The sequence below is a fragment of the Phalangium opilio genome, unplaced genomic scaffold (assembly GCF_054372755.1).
Source record: "Phalangium opilio isolate 3A_F unplaced genomic scaffold, DU_Popi_V2 ptg000031l_1, whole genome shotgun sequence".
In the NCBI taxonomy this organism is placed as follows: domain Eukaryota; kingdom Metazoa; phylum Arthropoda; class Arachnida; order Opiliones; family Phalangiidae; genus Phalangium; species Phalangium opilio.
Window position 1 is genome coordinate 11285323 of NW_028324158.1, and position 25107 is coordinate 11310429.

Below are 25107 nucleotides of genomic sequence, written 5' to 3' on the forward strand. Positions count from 1 at the left end.
CATAGGCAATAACGGCTAGACTAGACCTATGACGTCACCTTGGGTGCGGGGAATTTCTCTCCTCTCGCTCTCTCTCCGTGGGATTCCTGAGAGAGCGGGAGAGATTCATCCCTCATCCTAGCAACGAGGCAGGATGTTCTAATCATGTTTGCCGGATTAAGGATTAAGGGCCGAAACTTTAGATAAGGGAACCAAGGATTTAATATAGAGCACCTCTATCTTGGTACTCCTGGAGAGAGTAGTTGAAAAAAATCAATTTTTTTTAGGCTTAACTCTTTTTTAGGCCTATTTTGGTGGTTATAGAGGGTCAAGATAAGAATAGCTTAGTAACTTGAGTGTGAAGTTGAATAAAGTCCAAATTTAACTGTTTGCTTTTCTGTTGGAAATCCCACAATTTAACTATCTTAGCATAAGTTTATAAGATATGTTCCATAAGTTAGTCACTGGTAACTGAGAGCTTGTCATAAAGTGACCTACGTAGGTCATAGATTCTCCTAAAGCGACGCCTGGTGGCCAAAGGTGGTCAAAGGCTTTAGCAAGTAGTCCACTTAGCCTTGCGTAACCGTATCGTTACCGTTTTAAGTTCGTAAATCATCCGAAAGAGTGCGTCCATTACCTAAGTCCGAAAGCATCGTTTAAGAAACGTTATCAGATGGCGTTCTGTTCGTATTTGGATACGTGACGTTACGGTTTCACAAGGCTTAGTGGACTACTTGCTTTAGCCTGTGAATTTTTACCTGAGCACTGACGTCACAGCTGAAATTACGAAATTAAAATACTAAATTTATCCCACCATAAATTTTTAAAGAAACGTTTCTTCAAATTTAATGAAAATTTTTGACACAAGGCTGTGCTAAAATAACAAATATTTTTTTTTTCACGCTGTTTTTTTTTATTTATGCAGTTTGTTTGTTTTCTTTGATGATATTACCTTAATTGTTTTTCGTCAAATATGATCGTGGAGTATTTAATAAATAATTAAACACCCATTCGTAAATATTTAATAAAAAATACAGGGAGATAAAGGGGGGAGGGGGGAGGGAGGGAGTCTGTCAAATGTTGTGTTTAATCAAATAAAAAAACATGAAAATTATCACAATATATTTTTTTTTGTTTTGTTTTGTTTTTTTTATAAACATCGAGGGTTTGAGCCCAAAATAAAGGAATATATTAAAGATTTGTATTGTTTTTATAATTTCTTTATTTTTTTTTTAAATTACGAATGTTTAAATTTAATTATTTTAATCTTTGACTCTCTTAATTTAATTATAATTAAAACTGTCTTAATTTCCCCTTACCAAAAATAAATAAACAAATGCGATCTATTGCAAAAGCGCAAATCATATCTAAGCCTAAAATTTGCAATAGGTAGATTTGATACTGAAAGAAAAAAAAATTTAAAAATTTTAAAAAAGATTTTTAAAAATTTTCAAAAAAAATTAAAAATTTCCAAAAAAAATTAAAAATTTCCAAAAAAAATTTTTAAAAATTTAAAAAATTTCAAAAAAAAAAAATTTAAAAATTTCAAAAAAAAATTTTAAAAATTTAAAAATTTTCAAAAAAAAAAATTTAAAAATTTCCAAAAAAAAATTTTAAAAATTTAAAAATTTTCAAAAAAAAAATTTAAAAATTTCCAAAAAAAAATTTTTAAAAATTTTCAAATAAAAAAAAAAGTTAAAAATTTCCAAAAAGAAAAAAATTTAAAAATTTTCAAAAAAAAAAAAGATAAATTAAATTTAAATAAATAAAAATATTAATTAAAAAACCAACTCACGTCGCTAGTGAATTCAACAATTTCAAACTGATTAGAAATTTCGGGAACCATATTCATGACAAGCATGACAATACCTCCCGCTGATGCTAGCAAACTGTATAACAATGGCCGATTTTCAACCAAACTCTCCATAAAAGGGTGGCCCTAAATTAAATTTAAATTAAAAGTTTTAATAACTTTTTAATTATGATAGATAGATAAATAAAACATACCCTATAATTTACAACAAAGGTTGAAACTTGCAAAGCCATGGAAATAATATAAACAGTGCTATTTAGTAGTGTTGGCTTGAATTGGGCATCAAGATTAACAAATTTCTCCGCTCTTTTAAATTAAAAAAGACATTCAGTTATACACTCGCGTATTGGCGAATGGCGATTAAACTCGCTTCTTACCGAGGAGGAGAACGATCAATGGCTTCTCTGACTAGTAAAACTAGCGCCGTAAAATGAATGGCAAATTGAAGGATCACAGTCAAAACAGTGTAGATGTTGAATATATTGGGTAATGGTCTCTCCTTTGACAGAGTTTTTAAAGGTTTCGATCGAGAGATAAAGAGGAAACAACCGGCTAACAAAAGACCCTGTAACGTGGCTTGACTGTCGCTGAATTTAATACCTTCCAAGTACAGAACACTTTGACTATAAGCCAAGATTAACGCGTTTAGGGCCAAAATTTTGAACATTTGTAACGTGGTCACGAGTGTACAGCGGCCTTGTTTGATTATGTGGCATACTGAAAGAGAAATTAATGAAATCGTGATGATAAACAAGAAACATCGACAAAATTCCAGTGGTGTGCGAGTACTCGTTAAGTTCGAGTACTCGATTCGAGTATCGAGCCGAGTACTCGACTCGATACTCTATAACAATATATTGAAGTACTCGAGAAAGTTTCGAGTAGCTTTTCAGCTTCTTAAATACTCGAATCCAAGGCTTATAACTTTAGCAGACGATGTTCGCTAAAACTATTCCTTGATGATGAGTACTCGACTCGATACTCTATAACAATATATTGAAATACTCGAGAAAGTTTCGAGTAGCTTTTCAGCTTCTTAAATACTCGGATAAATACTCGAATCCAAGGCTTATAACTTTAGCAGACGATGTTCGCTAAAAATATTCCTTGATGATGAATAGAGCTATCTCAGAAGTCTTAGTTTGACGTCAGTCATGCTATTTTGCCCATAGAAGCAAAGCGGTACCAAACATGGCCGACCACTGCCACACCTAAGCCTGTGACGTTTAACCTAGGCACTGTCGTTACAACTGAGATAGCTCTATAAAGTGAATTTCCTTTTGAAAAGTGAGCATTTGATTTTAAAATAACCTGTTTAAAGTTTTAATTGTTCACTAACAAATTAACAATCTTTCAAACTTGCTAAATGTTACGTAATTAATGTTGGAACGTAAGTGTTATTTTCTAGAAAGTTAAGAAATTTACTCGATAAATACCTCGACAAGTAAATATTTGGGACTCGATAAATACTCGAAAGAACCAAAATTTGACCTAATCTAAATACTCGATACTCGAAAGACTTTTCAATACTCGGCTCGATACTCGATAAGAAATTAGTTTCAATACTCGGACTCGGCTCGAAACCGAAAAAACGAGAGAATCGCACACCACTGCCAAAATTCCCCCGAGCTTACCACACAGAATTGATGACAGTTTTGAAGTGAATGGAGCAGCGATACTGGCATCCCCTAATTTGACAACCTGGGCTTGATCCAGCTCTTCCAATTCCTTCATCAATTTGTTAAGCTGTTTTTGAGCGTCATTTAGTTTCTCTTGTTTGCTTTGGGATCGTCCCTTCTCTGTTCGTCGCCCGACTTTTCCTTTAGCAGCCATCGCTTCCAATTTGTTCGAAGTTGAAGTTGAAGGTTCCGCAGAGTCTATGGCGGCTTCCTGTTGTTGTTGTTGTCTCTCCACCTCACGTTTCTTCCTGTTAAGGATGAAATCTGGAATGCCTGACAAGATAGCGACGCCTATTTGGGCGTGTTTTAAGGCCCCGACGTCGTTTGTGCCATCACCACACATCAAAGTGGTAAAACCCAGACTTTTTAAGGCAGTTATAACTTGTTCCTGTTGAGAAATATCAAAAATAATTGAATTGACCCTATTCAATTCTAAGGATAAGAATAAGTAACAATAACGGCACCTTTTGTTTTGGTGCAACTCGTGCAAAAACTTTTATATGCGGGAGAAGTCTATTTAACAACATAGGACTGATTGATTGCAGGTAGATCATACCCTGCAACGTAAATTAATTAATTTAAAGTCAAAAGCGCCCTTTTGAGTTAAATGAAGACATTGTTAGCAGGGGTGTGCGAGTACTCGTTAAGTTCGAGTACTCGGTTCGAGTATCGACCCGAGTACTCGACTCGATACTCGATAACAACACATTGAGATACTCGAGACAGATTCGAGTAGCTTTTTAACATCTTAAATACTCGAGTCCGAGGCTTACAACTATAGCAGACGATGAGTTCATGATCATTTATTTTGAAAATCACCTGTTCAATGTTTAATTGATCACTAACAATCTTTTTGAACTAGTTCGATATTAGATAATTGAAAATCTTCGTTCGTTATTTTCAAGAAATTTACAAAACTGCTACTCAACAAGTCAATATTTGAGACTCGATAATTGAGACTCGAAAGAACCAAAATTTGACCTATCTAAATACTCGATACTCGAAAGTATTTTTGAGACTCAGCTCGATACTCGATAAGAAATTACTTTCGATACTCGGAACGGACTCAGCTCGAAACCGAAAAAACACGGGACTCGCACACCACTGATTGTTAGACATAATTATTAACCTCTCCAGTCAAGCAGAGATCATATTTAGTCACCACGGAATGAAAACCTTCTTTAGGCACTGCTGGTAACTTAATTGTCTCGTCTATCGAGATCCAGTGCCACGTTTCACCTACAAAGACTCACCTTATAGTCGAACTTCCCTAAAAAAACTTAATATAAAACATACTGTGTTCAATTGGTGCTGTTAAAATCAAGGTGTATTCTTTCTTGGTAAATCTGAGCTCTTTGGCCACGTGACAAGCGGTTAAAGGTGCGTCTCCCGTTATCATAGCCACATGGTGGCTGGCATTCTGTATTTCCCTGATGACTGATTTGGAATCGGCTTTCAAGGGACAGGAAATGACAACAAATCCAACGAATTCTAGGTTCTTTTCAATCATATCCCGGGTGAAATCTCGAACCTCTTTATGATTTAGTAATCCAAGATGTTTACGACCTAAGGCCAAAACGCGCGCTCCTCGACGTGACATTTCTAAGTAAACATCGTCGTAATCGTCAGGTACGTGAGCAAACTGTTGAAAGAAAAAAGTAGAACAAGTCTCAAATTGTTAACAATCTATTATATCTATATAAATCAAAGTCCTGACTGACTGATAATCAACGCCCAGCCCAAACCGCTTGCCCTAGAAGGCTGAAAATTTGCAGGAACGTTACTCATAAGTAGTAGGCGCGTACCAAGAAAGATTTCCCCCCAATCCGACGCCATCTTAAAAAATGGCGACCAGAAATGTAAAAAAACCTTCTCTATGCAAACAGAGTCCGCGCGTTTCAAACGATTTCGCAAATATTTAGTACACTGATTTCCTTTGACCTATAGACGGGTTGAATGGTCATTCGGTTTCGATTTGTTGCCATCTTTTTAAATGGCGGCCAAAAACTTAAAACCCTTCTTTATAGAATAATGTCCGCGTGAAAAATAATAAAAAATGCATCCCGACGGGCTGACGGGCAACGCCGAGTGCCTTTTCTCCTAGGGTGCTACAAAAATATCAGTCATCAGTAAAATCTACCCATTCTTTATATCATTTTGATGGAAGTTCTTATTACACGCGAGCGACGCCGCGGGTAACAGCTAGTATACTTATAAACAACGCTAAAATCGATCGAACCATTTCTTTTAGAGTTTCGGGAGCTCCTTTAACAGTGGCAATGTAAATGGTATCAACAGATCCAGGAGGACTATAACCGGCAATGACGGACATTCGTTTTAAAGCGCTGGAGAAATGAAACCTTTGGAATATTTTCATGGCGGGAGCTTTTCCTCGTTTAGGAATAACCGCTTCTCCTTTAGTGAGATTCCATTCAATAGCGGTGAGTGTCGCTTTTTCTAAAGGATCTCCGACCATCCCATCCTCCAGTTGAACTAAAGAGTGACACGTGGCCAATACTTGTACAGTGTCAGGTGGTAAATCAGAGACGGGGCAAACATTATCTTTGTGCTTTAGACCGGCAACTCCTTCCACAACTAGATTGTCACTCGTCAGCGTACCCGTCTTGTCAAAACAACAAATTTCCACTTTGCCAGCAAAGGGAATGCGGAATGGTTCGGTGCAGAACACAGCTGGAGTTTACCACATTAAAAAGTTAAAAATAATTGCTAAACTTAATTTTCTAAGACTTAAATGACTTACAAAACTTGGATAAAGCTAACAAAGAAGAATTGACGGCTAATGACAACTCTATAGGGAGTTCTGGTGGCACAACTGACGTTAGAATCAAGGCACACTCCAAGAATAATTTGTAGCGATTTCTAGTTGGATCCTCGGATCCCTTGATCCAAACGTAAGACGCGGCAGCGATGGCAAACACCAACAAAAACAATATAAAGGCAAAGGTCTCCAAATTATTGGCCGTCACTCTTTTAACTCCAAACAAAATGGTTCTTAGAAGTTTGCCCTGAGACGTCGTGAAACTGGTCCTCAAAACATAAGCCACACATCCATTATCAGTTGCTAAAAAGATATTAAATATTATTAATTAATTAATAATTAATTAATTAATGTTAATTTAAGGTTTTTTTAATTATTGAATACCTTTTAAACCAGGGCTAGTTTTGCTGGGAGGCGTGTGTTGTACCACTTTGGTTCCACCATAGAGAATATGCAAACGTCCGTGAGTTTCCAAGTCCAATATGTTATTAGAATCAAAGGCTTCTATGGGTTCCTTCATTTGTGGTACAGATTCGCCCGTTAACATGGATTCGTCGATAATACAAGGTCCTCTTAGTAATAGCAAGTCGCAAGGTACAATATTGTCATTTTGAGATCTACCAATTGAGACTATGTCTCCAGGAACAAGATCGCTACTCAAAATTGGTCTCCACTTTCTATTTCTATAAACCTAAATGGTTAAAACGAGCGTTTATTTACTCAAATCAATATAAATACTTGTTTACTTGAATCAATATAAATACTCTATTTGTTTACTTGAATCAATATAAATACTTGTTTACTTGAATCAATATAAATACTTGTTTACTTGAATCAATATAAATACTCTATTTGTTTACTTGAATCAATATAAATACTCTATTTGTTTACTTGAATCAATACTCTATTTGTTTACTTGAATCAATATAAATACTCTATTTGTTTACTTGAATCAATACTCTATTTGTTTACTTGAATCAAAATAAATAATTTATTTGTTTACTTGAATCAATATAAATAATTTATTTGTTTACTTGAATCAATATAAATACTCTATTCGTTTACTTGAATCAATATAAATACTCTATTCGTTTACTTGAATCAATATAAATACTCTATTTGTTTACTTGAATCAATACTCTATTTGTTTACTTGAATCAAAATAAATAATTTATTTGTTTACTTGAATCAATATAAATAATTTATTTGTTTACTTGAATCAATATAAATACTCTATTTGTTTACTTGAATCAATATAAATACTCTATTTGTTTACTTGAATCAATATAAATACTCTATTTGTTTACTTGAATCAATATAAATACTCTATTTGTTTACTTGAATCAATATAAATACTTTATTTATTTACCTGAATCATGTATGGCTTGTTTCCCATTTTACGAATTTCCGACAAATTCCTAAGTTGTTGTTGAACCAGAGTGCATTCAAAAGCGATCAACATAGCCAGGGTAAAAACGCTGTAATACCAAAATTCGTCCAAACACCAAAGTCCCACGCAAAACACTTGAAAAACGAAAAAAGGAGCCGTGGCTCTTTCTTTGAAAAGATCAATGAATTCTGGCACCACCATTTCAAGACTATGATACAAACAAATCAGATCATATAATCTTTATTAAAATTAATTAAATTTTAATAACTTACTCGTTTTTCCCATAGTGTTTTTCAGCAGCTTCGAGCTCCGCGTCTTCTTGATATCCCTTCCATTCTTGATAATACTTAAACGAATGATCGGTAGGGAATTGCAAACCATGGAAGGTTTTACGCTCAGGATAATAAACATACTTTGTTTTTTGAAAGATGAACCAAATTTTTGTTTCCCCATTAATCTGAAGGTGATAAATAAGATTCTGTTTTCAAACTCTATCAAAAATGAACCATTTTTCTCTTTAAGGACTTACTTTAGCTCTAAACAAACGAACCACTTCCCCAGACCCGTTATTTGGTGTTGGAACAACTTTGACTAGTTCCGCGTTCAGAGCATTGGGTTCCTTTATTTTATATTTTAGGGCATAAAATTAACTAAAAATATTCTTTGTAATAATTCTAATTAAATATAATAAATTTAATTTACCCTATTGTAGGAGAGCAGACAACGAATATGTACAGACCAATGGCAAAATAAGCATGTCAGAATCTGCAGTATGCCGACCAAAGCTAGGGCTATCAAGCCGGCTTCGAAATACTCAGAAACACCGTAAATAAACGCCCAACAATAAAACCATATAGAATATAATACGATAAATGGTAAAATATAACCGTGAAGTATTAAATTTCTGGATTTGTATAAAGTAAAAGATTCAACTAGCTCGTCCACGGATGCCGCCATTCTTCCGGAACCAGTGACTGTGCGTGTAGAATTTCTACATGAAATTAGGTCGTCTGTGATTCAGTCCAGTACAGTTCATAGCAACCGTGGAACCCGATTGAACTCTCTTTAAATATGATAGTTTGGCGACTAATCTTATAAATGAAAATTATTAAAATTAATTAAACTAATTTAACAAGCTATGATAAAATAATATTCAAAATCTTTCTTTTTTTTCTGAAAATTAAAATTAGAGATAAAAACATTGAAATGCATATTATCTTCACAGAATGAAATTCATAGCGACTGTCACTCCATATTATCTTCTCGTAGAGCGTAATACAGTCAAAGGCAGGGGATGCCATTTCTACAAAACGCAAATCGGAGCATAGAGTCCTGAAATTTGCTTTAATCTCTGTCCTCAAAAATTATAAATTTTTAGGCCTATATTTAGAAGAAAATTAAACTTCTTAAATTACATTTCATCTTACCTTGGCGACATTTTCGGGCAAAAATCTCACAAACTCACCCGAAATCTCAATATCTTCGAGTCACGTACAATTGTTTTACCCCTCGGATGTCAGCGTCAAGAGATAAAGAACTTTATTAAGTAGAATCAACTGGAGTTAGTCCGAAATGAAGGAAGGGTCCACTATCAAGCTCGTGCAAAGAAAGAAATAAGCTAGATAACTGTAGGCAAAAATCCTCGGCTATCTTATTTCTGTCCTTAGGGACAGCTACAGTAGTATTCCTGGAGAAGAGATACTAAAATTGAGTCACTTTAATTAGATAGGCCCCCTCTTGTAAGGGGACAGGATGGAGGAGGATACGCGAAACTCCTTATTGCTCCAGAGATGCTAGAAAACGATACTCTACTACCGAAAGAAAAGATCCCATTTCACTAACAATTCATCCCACGCCTTTTTGCATTGGAATGAAACGTACATTGTGGTTTCAGCGGCATCAATAGCTCATAACTCGAAGTAATATGCGAAAAAAGAAAGATCTTTTACGACTATACGACTTTGTTTTTAATACACTCACGAGGAAACACGAGAAAAACATCACTAGGACCTTAGACCTAATTTGAAACTTTATCTATTCAGGCTTAGTAACGATTTTAATGTAATAAAATATGAAAAAGTAGAAAAACTGCAAAATAGACGTCTCCTCATACGATTAAACTCAATTCTACATCGAGATAGAGAACTTCTGACATTTTTCTAGCCATGCAAGAGCTTCACGCTCGTTGTAATCTGTGCATAGAATTATTCCGTTTAATACAACATCCCGTTCATCCTATCTCTGTCCCTTTTCTAAGCATTTTCCCCTCGTCTTACTAGGGGGAAATCCCCCCACGTTTCTCAGACTACAACTACAGCTAGTAGTTGTTAGCTATGAAAAATGGCGTTTGCCACAACAACCCCCCGGAGGGTAGCTTCCTCTCAACGCTATCGGGGGTACAGTCGAGACTTTTCTTAGGACTTAGCTACGTCGTGATAGGTCCTAGAAAGGGTTATGCAACTTTGGATAGTGTCTGTAAGTGTATGTCACTTTTACACTAAAAATATACGTGGAAAATTTAAGCAAATATGGTAATTACGCCATGCTGGTAGCAATTTAAGGATGACTTGTGAGCTTCAAGTGTTTTCATTACTTTACTTAAACTCTTTATGAGTTTTGGGGCAGTTTTACATTGTTTGCTTGATAGGACTAGAGCGTTGACAGCCTGTATTATTTCGTCGCACATCTTTGCAAAGTTAAAAGTAGACGTGTGATATTTGTTAGTCACTTTCTATTGCCGCAAAAACTAATTTAATTTAGAGTTTAATTAGGCTACTACTTGTTTTTCAAGTTTGAACGAGGGATAAATGGTACTAACTAAGAGCATTTGGACTGAATTTTTCCTGGGTTCGGTTTGAGAATATTTTTTAAATGTTGTTGCGTAGATGAGCATGGGGATTTGTAAGGTTCCTCGACTCTGTCCGCTAATTGGACGTGTTCTTCTCGAAATAAGCGTCCTGTCCTGTTGCTAGGGTCCTTGAGAGAAGGCTGAGGGGGCGGAAGGAAAAATAATCTAATGAATAAATTGCAAACAGAAAGAAGGTAACTTTATTTTCTGACGGAATTTTAGCTTGGAAATGAACGAAAAAAAAAAAGTTGTTAAGCCTAATGTTCAAATATTATTTCGAAATACAATTAAACCAAGTGTGTCCAAATTTTAACCTAAAACTAAGCTTATACTACTACAATGATAAAAACAGAGATATTTTTTTTTTTTCGTGAAAAACTTTACGGAGGGAAAATGGAGAGATGAAACTAGCAAAGCTTAGAAAATCCTTTAAAACGAGCCCTTGACAGAATGAAGATGGAATTTTTGACAGGTGTCGATTTAGGAGGCGCGGGAGCAAAAAAGAATAAGAGGGATCATCGGCCCATCCGCTTCTCTCTCTCTCTCACTCACTCTCCTCTTCCAGACTCCGAAAAACTGTTGCTTCCCATTGTTACTATAGAAACGACGCGAACAAAATGCTGACAAAAAATACTAAATTCTTTTTTTTTTACCAAACGTGCGGCAAAAACGTGTAAAAAAGGGCTTCGTAGCCATAAAAAATAACAGAGCAAATGGTTGGTCTAAAAAACGTTGGATGATAGCGCTTTTAGTACATCGAAAATACATCCTCCTCTAACTCAAGTGTCACCGGACGACTCAACGGATTTTCTTCTCCTAATAACGTGTCTTAAATAAAAAAAAGATAGAAATTGCCAGTGAGATCAAGGAAACCAAGAAAAAATTGGTAGTTTCTTGTACTTTGTTTCTAAGCTTAATCCTCGATTGCTTTGGACATCTTGACAAAATACTACACGTCATGTGATGTACTTTTATCGCTCTTAAATAGGTTATAATAATTTTTAGCAAATAGGAATTCATAAAATTATTAAAACGTGTTCAAGGGTGTAGACATCCACCAGGGGTTTGTTTACCAACGTATTCTCTAAGAGCGCCTGTAGAAATGTTCTTCCTGCTGCACACCAAATTTTGCAATTCTAGTAGGGGCTGCGAATTTTTTACTTATCAAAATAATTATGTTGAAGTTTTTTTAATGAAAGTTACTCTTTCATATCTTTAATTTAACTCGCAGTTCGACGCCAGTACACCTTAAATAAATGAACATTTTCTCTTTTAAGAACACACCCGAATGGAAAAGCAGGACTCTCCGAGGGAAGGTGATAGGTTGTAAATTGGAATTTGGTGTGTGCCACGTTTTTTAGAGCTCCATCAAGGGGTCCCAGTTAACAATAAGGTTATTGGAAAGAACCCCACCTACTTGGACGACCGAAGGTCATTTTAAACCTTCCCCTCAAGTCTCATTTATTGTATCGAAGTCCTTACAGATGCTACTACAAAGGGCTAGCTAGACGGAGGGTCCAGTCTTGGGGAGGGTTTAAAGGTCAGGGGTCATTTGATCTCCCCAGTTGGCGATCGATGGGTCATTAAAGACCGATCTCTTTCTTTCTTCCGCCTAACCTTTTTTTCTTTAGTGGACACTGGACACTCGTACCAATTTTAGTGGTCGGAAAAAGCTTGTAGTTGTCCCTCAATGATGGCAGACTTCAAAGTTTGAAATATATTAATATTTAAATTTCTTTAGCTTGCGTCTGTATTTTATAGGAACCTAGCTAATAAAAACTATCCTGTCTTTAAGCCTAATTAAGGTTTTAACCACATTTTACCTCCAAATTTCCTCTATTTTCAACTTCTTTCGCTGACTAGTCTTATGACGATTGTAGTATGTACTTACTACCGCTTGTATGCCTGTAAGAAGTAACCACGAAACTTTACCGACACATAATTTCCCGCCAAAAATCTCCTATTTCGCGCGCTGATCCGAAATTGTAGGGGAGCTCCGGGTTTTTCGCGCGCGATAAATCTGGTGGTTTTTTCCAGAGCGAGTAATAAATGGGTGTAAGGAGCGAAAAGGAATAAAACATCGCTCGTTGTCGAAATGGAAAAGAGAGAACCAACCGAAAAGAAGGCGTTAAGATCAACGAGAGCGTTGAAAACTCCGCGTCCAGCCAAGAGAGAGAGAAAAAATTATATATCTCGCATTTCTCCCGCTAAAAGTACACCCCATCTCTTACAACTCCTGGGTTTCTGGGTTTTATAAAAAATAGGCTTAGAGGTTAGAGGGTTGTTATATAAGTATAAATTGAAGGCGACAACAAGAAGTAAAAGTGTTAAACATTCCAAAAAATAAAAACATAAACATTTTATTATGACAACAAACTCTTTCTGAGATTGATGACAAAATACTTTACACAAGTTTGGGAACGCTAACTAGTGCTAAAATTACAACGACAAAGATGGCAACTTATAGGATGAATGTAACGTTTTACCTTATTTGGAACTTCGAATTAGGAACTTCTTTTGAGAATCGAGACGGGGGCTGGGAAAAGCCGTAATTTCCACCAAATCTGCCTCTCCTCTGACACGTGTGAAAGTGACCGCGAGATCCTAACAAGCCAATTTCATTTTCTACTCTCACTTTTTCTGCCACCAAATTTTTGGCGCGCGGGCGAATGTCTCGCGTGGCATTTTCTGACATTCGATACTCGCTCAGCGTTCCTGCTGATGCTCCCATTCTGCCATACTTCGCACCCCTTAACCTTGCGCTACGAACGGAACTATGGGATTTTTCAGTTTCAAATACTGGAAGCATTGCGGCGTTGGGTGTCTTACAAAAATTTTGCCATCGGTTAAAAGTCTGTCCATACCGAGTTTAGTAATTGGGTGAGAAGTTCAAGAATCAAGACTACCGCATTTTTAGTAAATCTTTGTAAACAAAACTCAAAGAGCATGAAATATCATTGAACACTCGAAGGGACGACATGCTCTAACGTTTTGCCTAGACCGTCAAGATGGTATTGTAACCCTTTAACCAGTAGCCTTGATGAAGCGGTTATTGCCTTGGAAGCTTCACAAAATTTCTTCTTTCTTATGGTTTGGCAACCAAAAATAAAACAAACCCAATTAAAGATACGTGCAAAATTCAGTACATTCCACTAGCGACGTCTTTTTTAACAAGAAAAATTCCCCAATTTCTCCAAGCTCCACCGTACCCCACTCAGTCAGTGCTGGTGCACAGGAAGAAAAAAAAACTTCCAAGCAAAAAAAAAATAGCTTGGTGGCCATAGATCACAGGGTAGGGTCCGTCTGGTCCGCGCAAGCTGGTGGAGGGCTATATTAGCGAGAAACTGTAGCTCCCTTATTGCTCTAGCTGAACCGGGGTGGGCAGTACTGCACCAGAGTTGCTCGGGATTTCGTTTCGAGCTGGGAGGGTTTTTGCCTTCCGCCAGAACGGATAACAAATGCGCTAGTGCAGCGTTCTTCTTCCTACAGGGTGCAATTCCGGAGAATTCGTAGAGAGACCTTTTCTTTCACGACCATAAACATACATCACATGGTCTCTTTCCTGCCCCCTTACTCTATCCCTTTCTCTCTCTCTTGCTCGATCTAAACCTATTGCTACCACTAAGAGTGTCTAGGACTCTAGGCTTCATCAAATAGCTCCTGGATACTCTAAAAATCTCCTCTCCGATGGTGATAGCTGCCTTGTAAACTGGTTAGGGGATCACTGCTTTTCGGTTTTTGGTTTTCGATGAAAAATAAAAGTTTTTCTGAAAGGGGGTTCCATGTATACCTAATATTACGCGGGATTCCAGAGTCGTAGAGTTGACAGGGTTCGACAACAAGTTAATTGGACCATTATTTGAAAATTAATGATAATTCCTCGAGCAAATTAGTTAGATACGTTTCAATAAAATTCCGCTGAAATTGTTCGGGTATAAATTCAATACTACACGCCATGAACTTCATTCTAAATAGATTCAATAACAAATACAGTGTATATATATATTAATTCAGGTTACGTTGAAATTTAGTGTTTGTTAGCTATAATAGAACACTGTTCAAACAATGTATGACCATACTTTGAATTTAAAGCTCATACATACTAACGTCTAATACGACGATATACCTTATAGGAGTGGGGAGCAATATTAAGAGAGTTTCCATGGTAACCGATAGCAAAACATCCACTCGTAATGAAAGACCCTAAGTTCAGTGGCGTTCCGGGTCCCCTGTCCACGTGCTCGGAGCGCGCCCTTCTCTGATCTAATAGGCCTATACTATGAAACTATGGAAGGAATAAATTTGGAAAGAGGTGGGTGTACCTATGAGGAGGACCGCGTTTCAAAGCGAAACCTGAAAAGGTAAAAAAAAATAATAATAATAAGCCATCAAAAAAAGCTCACTGCTGAAACTTGACACGTTTCTCAGCTTTTGTTTTTACTCGATATTATGCTAATATTTGACTTACGGGGGTTTCTATATGACGCGAATGAAGTTTTCGTTAGTATTGGTTCATCTGAACTTGCATGCCTCGTTTTGTTTTTAGGTCCACTTGATTAGTTGACTAAAATAATTTCTGTTTTTAATTTTCGTATTTAAATTGACCATGGAGTTTTACCTCGAAAACCCCCAAAAAACAAATAATGTATTTAGGGGAAAAGCTCCACCAACATGCGAAGTTGACTTTAATTATTCTTAATTGGAGTTGTATAATAATTATTATTATAATTAAAATAGTTATTATAGACAAAATGGCCTAATTTCTCTTGAAAATCGAAACCTCGAAACAGTTATGGTTTATAAAAATCAAATAGCGCGCTTTTGCAAATGCGGGCGTCGACTCAAAATTTCGTTCGTGATTTGATTTCGAGAATGGGAAATGATTTCGAATGAAATCCCACCCCTTATAAACCATTAAGAGCCTTTCCGTCCGTCCCTCCCTCCCTCCCCCCTCACTCGTACCTGGCGAAAGTTAAGTTAAGCTTATACATTAGTTGAGAAAAATTTCGGCAAAACTCTCCCGGCAGAGAGAAAGTTTGGCGTGTAGGGTGTTACTTAAATAAAAAGAAGACAACTATCAAGACTACGCCCTCCCCTTCAGCGCCCTGGAAGCGTCTGCTATCCGAAAAAGCTCATCAATCGAAGTTACTTCACCAAACATTGTTCAAATCTTTCTCAAAATGTTGTTTTTCCAAGATTTTATAGACAAATTTCTTTATTACAAACAGAGAAACCAGGCCACCATTGAGGTATCCTCCCTCTCGACAAGAAACAACACCAGGCGGAGCCCGAGTTCACTAACCAACTCGCACTGCCTCTAGCGAAGCTTCTTGGCTAGAGGGAGCATACCCCAATGGAGGCCTCGACCCCGTGTGTTGGTTTGTCTGTTTGTAATAAACGAATTTCATGATTGATTCGAATCGCGGCATTTAGTGCAATTTAATTTGGGTTAAAATGATAATTTCAAACCATTGTAATTGAATCGAATTACGTTTAACCCAGGGAGTCTATACTTACAAGTTACGAATTTCTGGTCGTCTTTCAATCTTGGATAGAGTAAGGTTCGGAATCAGCAGTTTGATGCCTTTGACGCTGTATCAGGCTATGAAGATTATAGTATAGTGTGCTATTATTCTTTTTGTTATTTAGTTGAGCCGAAGGTCAGCGCTAATGAGACGAGATCTGACTACTTAATGAGATATTATAATGAGATTCCTTTTAAGAGTTGACTGCGTGACAGAGGGTTTCCTAAAGATGGCGTCCGACGTACGTTCAATTGGCAGCACTGTGACGTTAATGTACTAGATTTTAATTAACGACCGGTTTTCGCTTATTTTTCTTCAAGAGCTATATAGGCCTAGGCGAGATGGGAAATTAGAATTTTTAATAATGAGAATTTTCACCTGTTTTCATCATCGTCTATTCTAGAGGTAGATCAGGTTTTCATTGAGGATTTTTTTATTTGTAGGTCTTTTGGAATGAATTTCCAAAGCTGGAGACGTGACGTTACAAAGTTCACGAGGTCACGTGGGGATTTCAGCCTAGGCACATCTGAACTAAGGCAATTTAAATTCGTATCAAGGACATCATGGGTTTGCATCAAACACAGCTCCAGCAAATACAATTTGAAAATACAATTCATAATACACGATAATATTTAGTATAATACAATAATTCACGTGGTATTACGCAAATTTAGACCCAGTACAGAGAAAACTTGAAATAAAGTGTGGTTATATACTAATCAACCCATTTTAGTCTTTAGCTATATTGCATGTTATATAATTTTCGTTTTTTTTATATTCGTTTTTACAAATCGGTTGTACACTACACGAAACTCGCATTAGTTCCCTAGTGTACTGTATCGTTTTCTGGCATTACGTGACATTCATGCTAAATACATCACGTGGATGGAAAAATTAAAAAGATAGTCATCATAGCATAACTCCAGCAGCCACCCGGCCCTCTCCCACCAACCAAAAGTACAATAATTTGTAAATACGATGATTGTTTCTACGTTTGTGGTGGCCATGTTTATCAGAAGGCCATGACGTGAAGCCTTATTGAAACGCAACAGCTTACAGAACAGTAGTTTAGGTACTTCTCCTAACGTTTTGGTATTACGTTGGGATAATTCGTACAGGAATAACAGAGAAATTGAAAGAAACCATGCAAATTTCCTAATCCGTTTCTTAACTTTAGGCGCGCATGCGCTTTAGGGTTGCCAGGAATTTGATATTGGAGCATCAAATGCAGGTTTGAAACAGAATCGAACTGAATTCTACAAGCTGTTGTAGATAGCGGTTATATTGCACTGGAAACACTTTCCTTTACACTAGCTATCTATGAACCAAAGCACCATTAGTAACCGTTGTCAGCATTTTAGGTTCGGTTTTTCCTTGATATTAACCTCTAATTATGGACTTTTGCAATTGGTCAGATTGTTAGAATAGAACCACGTCGGTTTTTGGGGCCTATTACGTTGTCACAATTAAGCGTCTAGTGATATCGCTTAAATCTTTCTTTCATTTCGCCAAGGGGTTTCGCTTGTATGTCCTGGACTTTTCCGAAGCCCGAAGGCACATATATGCAAGGGGAAGCCGGCTAATTCCGAGCGCTATTTGTCAATTTGAGACTCCAGGCGTCGGCAAAAAGCAATTGTAGAAAATGCTACAGAAACAATAGCCCGCGCGCGCTCTTTTTGCCGCGCGCTTTTTCTAATCACTCGACTCTTCAATCTTCATTTTGGCGCGAAGCGAGCGCGGTTAAACTCTACTTTTCCTTTTCTGGCTATGATCAAATTGAGATACAATATTAACTCGGGGAGAAATTACACGCGAACGCTCGTGGTGGAAGTTTTAAAGCCCTAAAGTGCAATGTCCGGTTAGGGTTGGGAATGAAACGTTGACCTCTACAGCTCTTCTTTCGTATATAGTATTTGGTTTAAGCGAAATTTAATAGGATACGTTAATCCGATTGAAGTTTTTAATCAGTACGTTTATTCAATATAAGCTACTATATAAGTTTGAAGTACAATTTTTAAACCTAATGGTTTGACATTGTTTACATTCAAAATTTTATATCTGTATAAATTTGAATTTTCATATATGAAAAATTTATACTCTCATTGACAACTTTCTTTGTTAATAAAGTATAATTCAAATAATTAATACGGACAATTATATTTAATAATGATTTTTAATTGATGATAAAATTAGTTTATAAATACAATATCTTACATACCATTAAAATTCCAAAAAACACTACTTGGATCAAATCATCTTGAGTTGTATAATATAAATGGCGCGAAATTGTGGAGCGCTGCACGAAATAAGTTTTGGCTTGGTCGCGAGCGAGATCAGCAGCCCGAAATCCCGGATCAGGCGGTCGCTGGCCGCGCTCGTGGATTTTTCCAGCAGTTTTCGTTCTCCGTTGGGAGGATTGCGCGGCGCGAAATTTTTACCCAAAGATTCGTTCTTACCTATTTGGCGCGCTCGGAGAGAGCGGTAAAATTTTTCGGGGACGTCCAGCCCGGCTATCTATCCGGTCTCTGAGCGCCGTAGTTTTTAGCCAATTCCCGGGGGGTAGTTAATAAACGGGACGGGTCGTGAAGTTAGTGCTCGACGGACAGCGCACGTTTTTCGATGATATATCTTTCATTATACGTATAAATGACGGCCGGCTCTCTTTTTCCCTTACCTATATATTCTACTATACTACACGGTCAAAAGTTGATAACATTTTACTACATTTTTATTTTATTTTTTCAGGGTATTTCTCTTCTTTTTTTGTTATAACAAGTCTTTTTTGTAGACACGAAGTGAATTGATAGAAGGTGGGATTATGTCCATAGATTACCCAAAAGACTTTTCAAATTTGAATGATATTTTGACTCGGGGGCCCCAATTTTGACCTGACGAATAGGCATAAAACGGGAATATATGGATGGGTTTTGACTATTTAAAGGGAGGGTAAAGTTACTTACATCAATCATAGATTAGTAATACTTCAATCTTATTTATATCAACAGCGACTATTTGAACGTATGTTAGGTCAGTATTTCACACAGTTCAGTATAGATAAATGTGTGCTGAAGGGGCTGGGGCAATTTTCTCCCTCGTTTCTTAACTTTAACCGCGCTTAACAGGGTTGCCAGTAAGTTGTAACTCTAGCATCTGAGGCAAGTTTGGTACTGAATGATCACCGAATCGAACGGAATTCTACAATAATTTCAGTCTGTTGTAGATAGCGATTGAAATGCACTCGCGACACTTTCTTGTCAGTTTGGGTTTGTTTATTCCTCCATCTTTTAAAATGGCAACCAAAATGTACTAACGGGCAAAGTAGGCCCTTTTGCGTGCATTAATAGCTGATAACTACCCATTTTCTTAACTCTGCCTTTCTCCCTATTAGCTCCTCTTAAACGAACACGAAGTAAATTACGGAAAGGCCTATAAAGTGATTTATGATTTTGTCAACTCTATTAATATATCATTTTTTTTCTTCTAAAATCTCTCTATCTATGAGGTCTATCTTTCAATGCATTGGGCGGATATTCCGAGCTTATTAACGCGTCAATTTACGCTACCTGCCCGTTTATTACCGGTGCTGTAGGAAAAAAAATTAGAGGATAAAAAGGGTGTTTTTAATATTTATCGTTCTTTTTTGACCAATTTCCCACGAGAGCACGTATGTCTATTGAAAACATTTTAATACAAAACCTCCTGGTTGGAAAAAAATTTACGTCTTTAGGTCAAAGACTTACTTAAAACTTGTTGCTTATTTGACGGGTTTCGTTTAAAAAGATCCTAGAAGTAATTTATGGAATGTAAGAATTTATTAGTGTCACCTGAGATTGTTTAAAAGATTTTAGAAGGGTTTAACTAACTTTGGCAACGCTGTCAAGTTACCTCGGATGGTTTTGAATTATAGTTATAGATGGATGACCCATAGACTATACGTGAACCGTTATTCAATTTATTTTTTCTTTCTTTCTTTTACCAATAACTAAGTTCTTGTATCGCTTGACCCTAACAAATACTTGATTGATAGAGTGTGTTTTAGATTTGGATGTAGTGACGGGTGACGTGGGTAATAGATTTATTGAGGTTGTATATCATTGGTTGGTTAATTAGATACTTCGTAATTTACCCGCGTCTATTTTTTTTGTTTTGTTACTACGTTACTTGTAATAATTTTAAGTGAATTAGTAAGGTAAATTTAGGCTTTATTTTAGTGACAAGTGATGCGGTCACTTCACTCATTTATTTATTTAGTTAAAATATTTTTAAAAATTATTCATTTTGATGGATATGAGGTTTTAAGTAATTAAGGTTATTTAAAAAATAAATTTAATTGGTTTTTAACGATATAAGTACGGTATGATTGTTAATTTGTAGGAAGACCCAAATTTTAATGCCATTTTTTTACTAATTAAAAATGACCTAATTGATATTAGACTTTAACTGAAAAATATGTTATATGTTAAGAAATATTATTTAAATCGTTAAACTTTTAAGTCGTAAACATTTCTAAAGACCCAAAGTTCATAATGTCGAACTATAAGTTTATAAGATATGTTCCATAAGTATGACGCTTCGTAATGCTAGAGATTTACTGAGAGATAGTTCGAGAACGACGGAAGCGAGAATTGAAGTCCTACACTCGGTGGTTAATTTTGCAGGACTTCCATCTTCCTATTTAGATGTACTAAGCCTTTGGCAGCGCCACCTCACTACGCGTCGCTTTACCTCGAATCTATGACCTATCACCCTCACTTGTAACCAGTGACAAACTTATGGAAGGAACATATCTTATAAACATATGGTCGAACGTATTGTGAGGTTTACAAAAACGTTGAAGTTTTTCAACCATTACACTCAGGTGTACAGGAAATAAAAACCTACGCGTGTTGATGACATGTTTTTGAGACTTAATCCATTTTCTAAAAAATTTAATAAAATTTCTATCTCCGTGAAATTTTCATTTAATATTTTCATTAATTCATTTTGATTTAATAATGAATTTCTTGACAATCACTTCTTGTATTCTGGAGGTCGGAGGAGGGACACTTACTTGTAGATACGTTACACCATATCGGAAAAGGGCGTGGAGCAATATTGGTTACAAAAAGCATCGTCAACATTAGGTTTTTTTCTTCTATTTCTTCTTCTATACTCCACCCATAATAACGTTGAAGAGACAAAATTCCCACGTGCAATATACAAAGATAGTTTAATCTTAATCTGGGTGTACACTCAATAACACAAGCACTAAAACTATTAATTTATCACTCTTGCGGGTGCCCTTTCCAAAGCTGTGAAGAATCCCATGGGAATATCATGATGAGAATATAAAATATATACATTTTTGTAGTAGAATTCAACGTTAGAAGAAGTAGAGTTTCTGAGAGTTTCATAGAAAATTATTGAGAAAATTTAACAGTTTTAAAGTTGAGATTATTGAATTCATATTTAAAATCTACATTTTATAATTTCTATTTACAAATATTATTTTATAATTTATACTTTGTTTTATAATTTCTAGTTTATATTTTATTATTTATACTTTGTTTTATAATTTCTAGTTTATATTTTATAATTTCTAGTTTATATTTTATAATTTATAGTTTATATTTTATAATTTATAGTTTATATTTTATAATTTATAGATTATATTTTATAATTTATAGTTTATATTTTATAATTTATAGTTTATATTTTATGATTTATAGTTTATATTTTATAATTTATAGTTTATATTTTATAATTCATAGTTTATATTTTATAATTTATAGTTTATGGTTTAAACTTTATATTTTTATATTTTATAATATGTAATTTGTGTTTTATGTTTTATAATTTATATTTTATTATTTATTTATTTGCGTCTTAGTTTCAATAAGAATTAATTGAAAATAAATGGTTCAAATATTTGTATAGCTTACCATCCTTTCTAAATTCATTAATATTTGGTTTAAAACTAGAATTTTACCATTTATTAATAAAACGAAAGACATTAAATTTATAACGAGGCAATAATTAATGAAGAATTTATCGAGAAAAATCATTAAGCAAATTAAGTTTAAATAATTAAAAAGCACGTGATAAAAATTAATGCCTTTAAAAACCATAATTTATAACGCAAAAAGATTTAACTATCCACCCGATGTCGCCTATTTCGCCGAATTTTAAACTTGAGTTAGATTTACACATTCAACTCCGTAAAATTTCTAGGAATTCTTATGGAATAGAGAAATATGGGGGGAAAAGTAGAGAAAACAGGTAGGAATAATCCCTACTTACAGGCTTCCACTGTATTAATCATATTGTCACGAATACTAGCGGTTAGATTAATCGTGACGATGTTAAAATTTACGATCGGTGTTCTTATAAGCGTGATAATGTGTAATGTTATCCGAGTGGGGAATTTAAAAGACAAGGGGGGGGGCTAGATTTAGGGAGGGGGAGGCAAGCCTCAATTGACTAGTGTATACTATAATTAAAGATGTGCTTTGATCAAGTTTCAAGATAAAACATGATTAAACCGACACTTTTTCAGCGCGCAACTTCTCAGAAGAATTATTAGAATTAAGAAAGATGGTATATATATTATATTATATAATATAATATAGACTCTTTTTGCCACCTTTTAATTAATAATGACTTTTAAAAGAAACACTTTCAGTGGTTTTAATATTTATGGTTTCCCATGCATCGTGAAAAAAGAAAAGAAAACGGAATTTTAAATATAAAGAAATTGATTTAAATGGATGGTTTTTATTACTTCTTTTAATTAAATTTAATTTTTACAGAATAAAAACTAAAAATTTCAACATAAGAATGTATTTCTAGATATAAAATTACAGGAAATTCGATACTTAATCATCAAAACCGTTGCTTTATATTACAAAATGTATTGCAACTTTTAATCATTTTAAAATAAATATTAACTCTTATAAAACAAGTTATCTTTATCACAAACCATTTAAACACGGATATAAACCTAAAAATTATAATTATTAAAGTTAAATACACTCCCTGCTTTGATATTAAAATAAAGGTTACGCAATTTTTATATCTTATAGTGTGAGAAAACGATAAACGGTCGGTCAAACGGATGTTGAGAAAGAACATGATTTTTTTTCTTTATTTTTTGGAATTAAAGAAACTTGTAAGGAACATTAAGAAGCAAAAATGTTTCGGTGTTTTTCCGAGGTTCCACTTAAACTGCATGTACAAGACACTCCTCTTTAAGTATCATTAAAATTCAAAAGGTTTGGTTTAAAATGGTACCAACCATACATAATTACGTATAGAGCAGACATAGCCAGAGCTCGGGTTTGAAATCGGTTTGAAATGTACTTACCTATCTTATCCATTTAATTTTTGTTTTATTTTATGTAAATTAGTTAAGAAATATAGGCGTATTTCTTCTGTGCTTTTTACGGTATTACACGCACATGTATAGGGAATCATCCAATATAACAGGCACATCCGTACAGAAATCTACGCCTACTTTTTTCTTATAAAACGTATTATTATATTATTGTATAATAATATAAAGATTTTCCCCTATGGGGATTTCTTATTTTTTTTCTTTTGGTTTGTATGTTCATATATATATATGTATGTACAACCAAAAATACCTTGGGTTAGATTTAACGCAGGAATTTTAGTGCAAAAGGGTAGTATCGTTTATTGGAAGGATTGTTTCAATATCTTTTAGTTCGAAATTATTTGTTAAATTTTCAAAGAATTAGAGTTCAATTTATATTTAGCCCTAGTTGTCTCATCGATGTTTGAACTTGATAAGTTTACAATTTCGTATTTTCAAACTGTATATTTTAAGATATAATTCGAACTTTTAGGTGTTCTGAACATTTATTTTATAAGAAATCGGCAGTTTTAGGTGTCATAAAAATTTATTTTATGAGATATCTGCAGTTTTTTGGCATTGTAAACATTTATTTTATTAGAAATTGGCAGTCTTAGGTGTTCTTAACATTTATTTTATAATAAATTAGCAGTTTTAGGTGTTATAAAAATTTATTTTATGGGAAATTGGCAGTTTTAGGTGTTTTAAACATTTATTTTATAGTAAATTAGCAGTTTTATGTGTTCTAAACATTTAGTTTATGAGATATTAACAGTTTTAGGTGTTTTAAACATTTATTATATGAAAAATTGGGAGGTTTAGGTGTTGTAAACACATATGTTACGAACAACAACACCTTAACTAAATTACGAACTTAACAATATTCATATAGACCACTACGACCTTAATTTGACATTGCATTTTTTCAAAAATATTAACAACAAATATTTAGTTGTCGAATTACAGGGACTTAATTCAGTTTTGCCCTGAAATAAACGCGTTAGTATTTAAACTTATGGCGGGGATTGTACTCGGAAACCTGTAATTATTACCTCACGATAGTGGGATTTTTTATTTTATTTTTTTTTATACATATTCTCAAAGAAAAAAAAATGGCGGGATTGTAAAATAGCTAAAATAGCCTAGAGGCCCCCATGCATGAGATGATCGGGCCCGCCGAAGTTCAGAATCACGGTAGACAGAACCTCGTCACATATCAGTCAAAATTTGACGCTGAATTTCACCCTCCTTGAAAAAAAAATATTACCTTAAACTCGAGTTTATAAGCTGCTATGGCGCTAGTACCAACGATTATTATATCTTCGGGCTATCTTGCATAATAGCAAAATACTTCGCATAAGTGGACAATTACCAAATTTTTTTACTCCGCGCGTTTTTCCAATTTTTTTTTTTTTTAGGCTTAGGAAAGGCCCGGGGCCCATGTAGAGACTGTTTTAATTAAAGATTTTTCCCGCTCATCTACCTACCCCTCCTCTTTCTTAAACTCTACTCAGAAATACGGATGGCATCAATATGGCTTAAATTTAGTTAAAATCTATTAAGAAATAATAAAGGGTGCTGTTAGCATTTAAAACGCGTGGATTTTCTCAGTATCCTTTCGCGTAGCGAGTGGTTTTATTGGTTTGCGTGTTTCAATGCAGCGGATGTAGGATAACCAAACTTTAAATAGTTTTTTTCTTTCGTTTCGTCTGGGTGTATTTTATATTCCTATTGTTCGGATTT

The 25107-nt window shown here is 34.9% G+C and overlaps 1 protein-coding gene and 1 long non-coding RNA gene across 4 annotated transcripts; both read right to left on the minus strand.

The window, feature by feature from the left end:
- Positions 1 to 799: 799 nt before the first annotated feature.
- LOC149690617 (endoplasmic reticulum transmembrane helix translocase) lies at positions 800 to 11322 on the minus strand. Of its 3 annotated transcripts, XM_089870158.1 has the most exons (16): positions 9106 to 11322; positions 8343 to 9020; positions 8170 to 8259; positions 7913 to 8097; positions 7620 to 7848; positions 6635 to 6941; positions 6233 to 6553; positions 5711 to 6162; positions 4768 to 5113; positions 4601 to 4710; positions 3936 to 4028; positions 3427 to 3859; positions 2170 to 2509; positions 1987 to 2098; positions 1775 to 1918; positions 800 to 1380 (listed from the first exon to the last, which is right to left on the minus strand). In XM_089870158.1, exons 2-16 carry the CDS (start codon positions 8595 to 8597, stop codon positions 1273 to 1275), a joined length of 3525 nt encoding a protein of 1174 aa, XP_089726284.1. In that variant the 5' UTR covers positions 8598 to 9020; positions 9106 to 11322; the 3' UTR covers positions 800 to 1272. The 3 variants fall into 3 exon arrangements, with proteins under 3 accessions (XP_089726284.1, XP_089726283.1, XP_089726285.1); XM_089870157.1 differs by having other exon boundaries at positions 8343 to 11322; XM_089870159.1 differs by lacking the exons at positions 8170 to 8259; positions 8343 to 9020; positions 9106 to 11322 and having other exon boundaries at positions 7913 to 7986; positions 8054 to 8097.
- A 6642-nt stretch (positions 11323 to 17964) lies between these two features.
- On the minus strand, positions 17965 to 19034 carry LOC149690618 (uncharacterized). The gene is made up of 2 exons (XR_016383769.1): positions 18974 to 19034; positions 17965 to 18901 (listed from the first exon to the last, which is right to left on the minus strand). It is a non-coding gene; the product is annotated as an uncharacterized LOC149690618 (long non-coding RNA).
- Positions 19035 to 25107: the final 6073 nt, after the last annotated feature.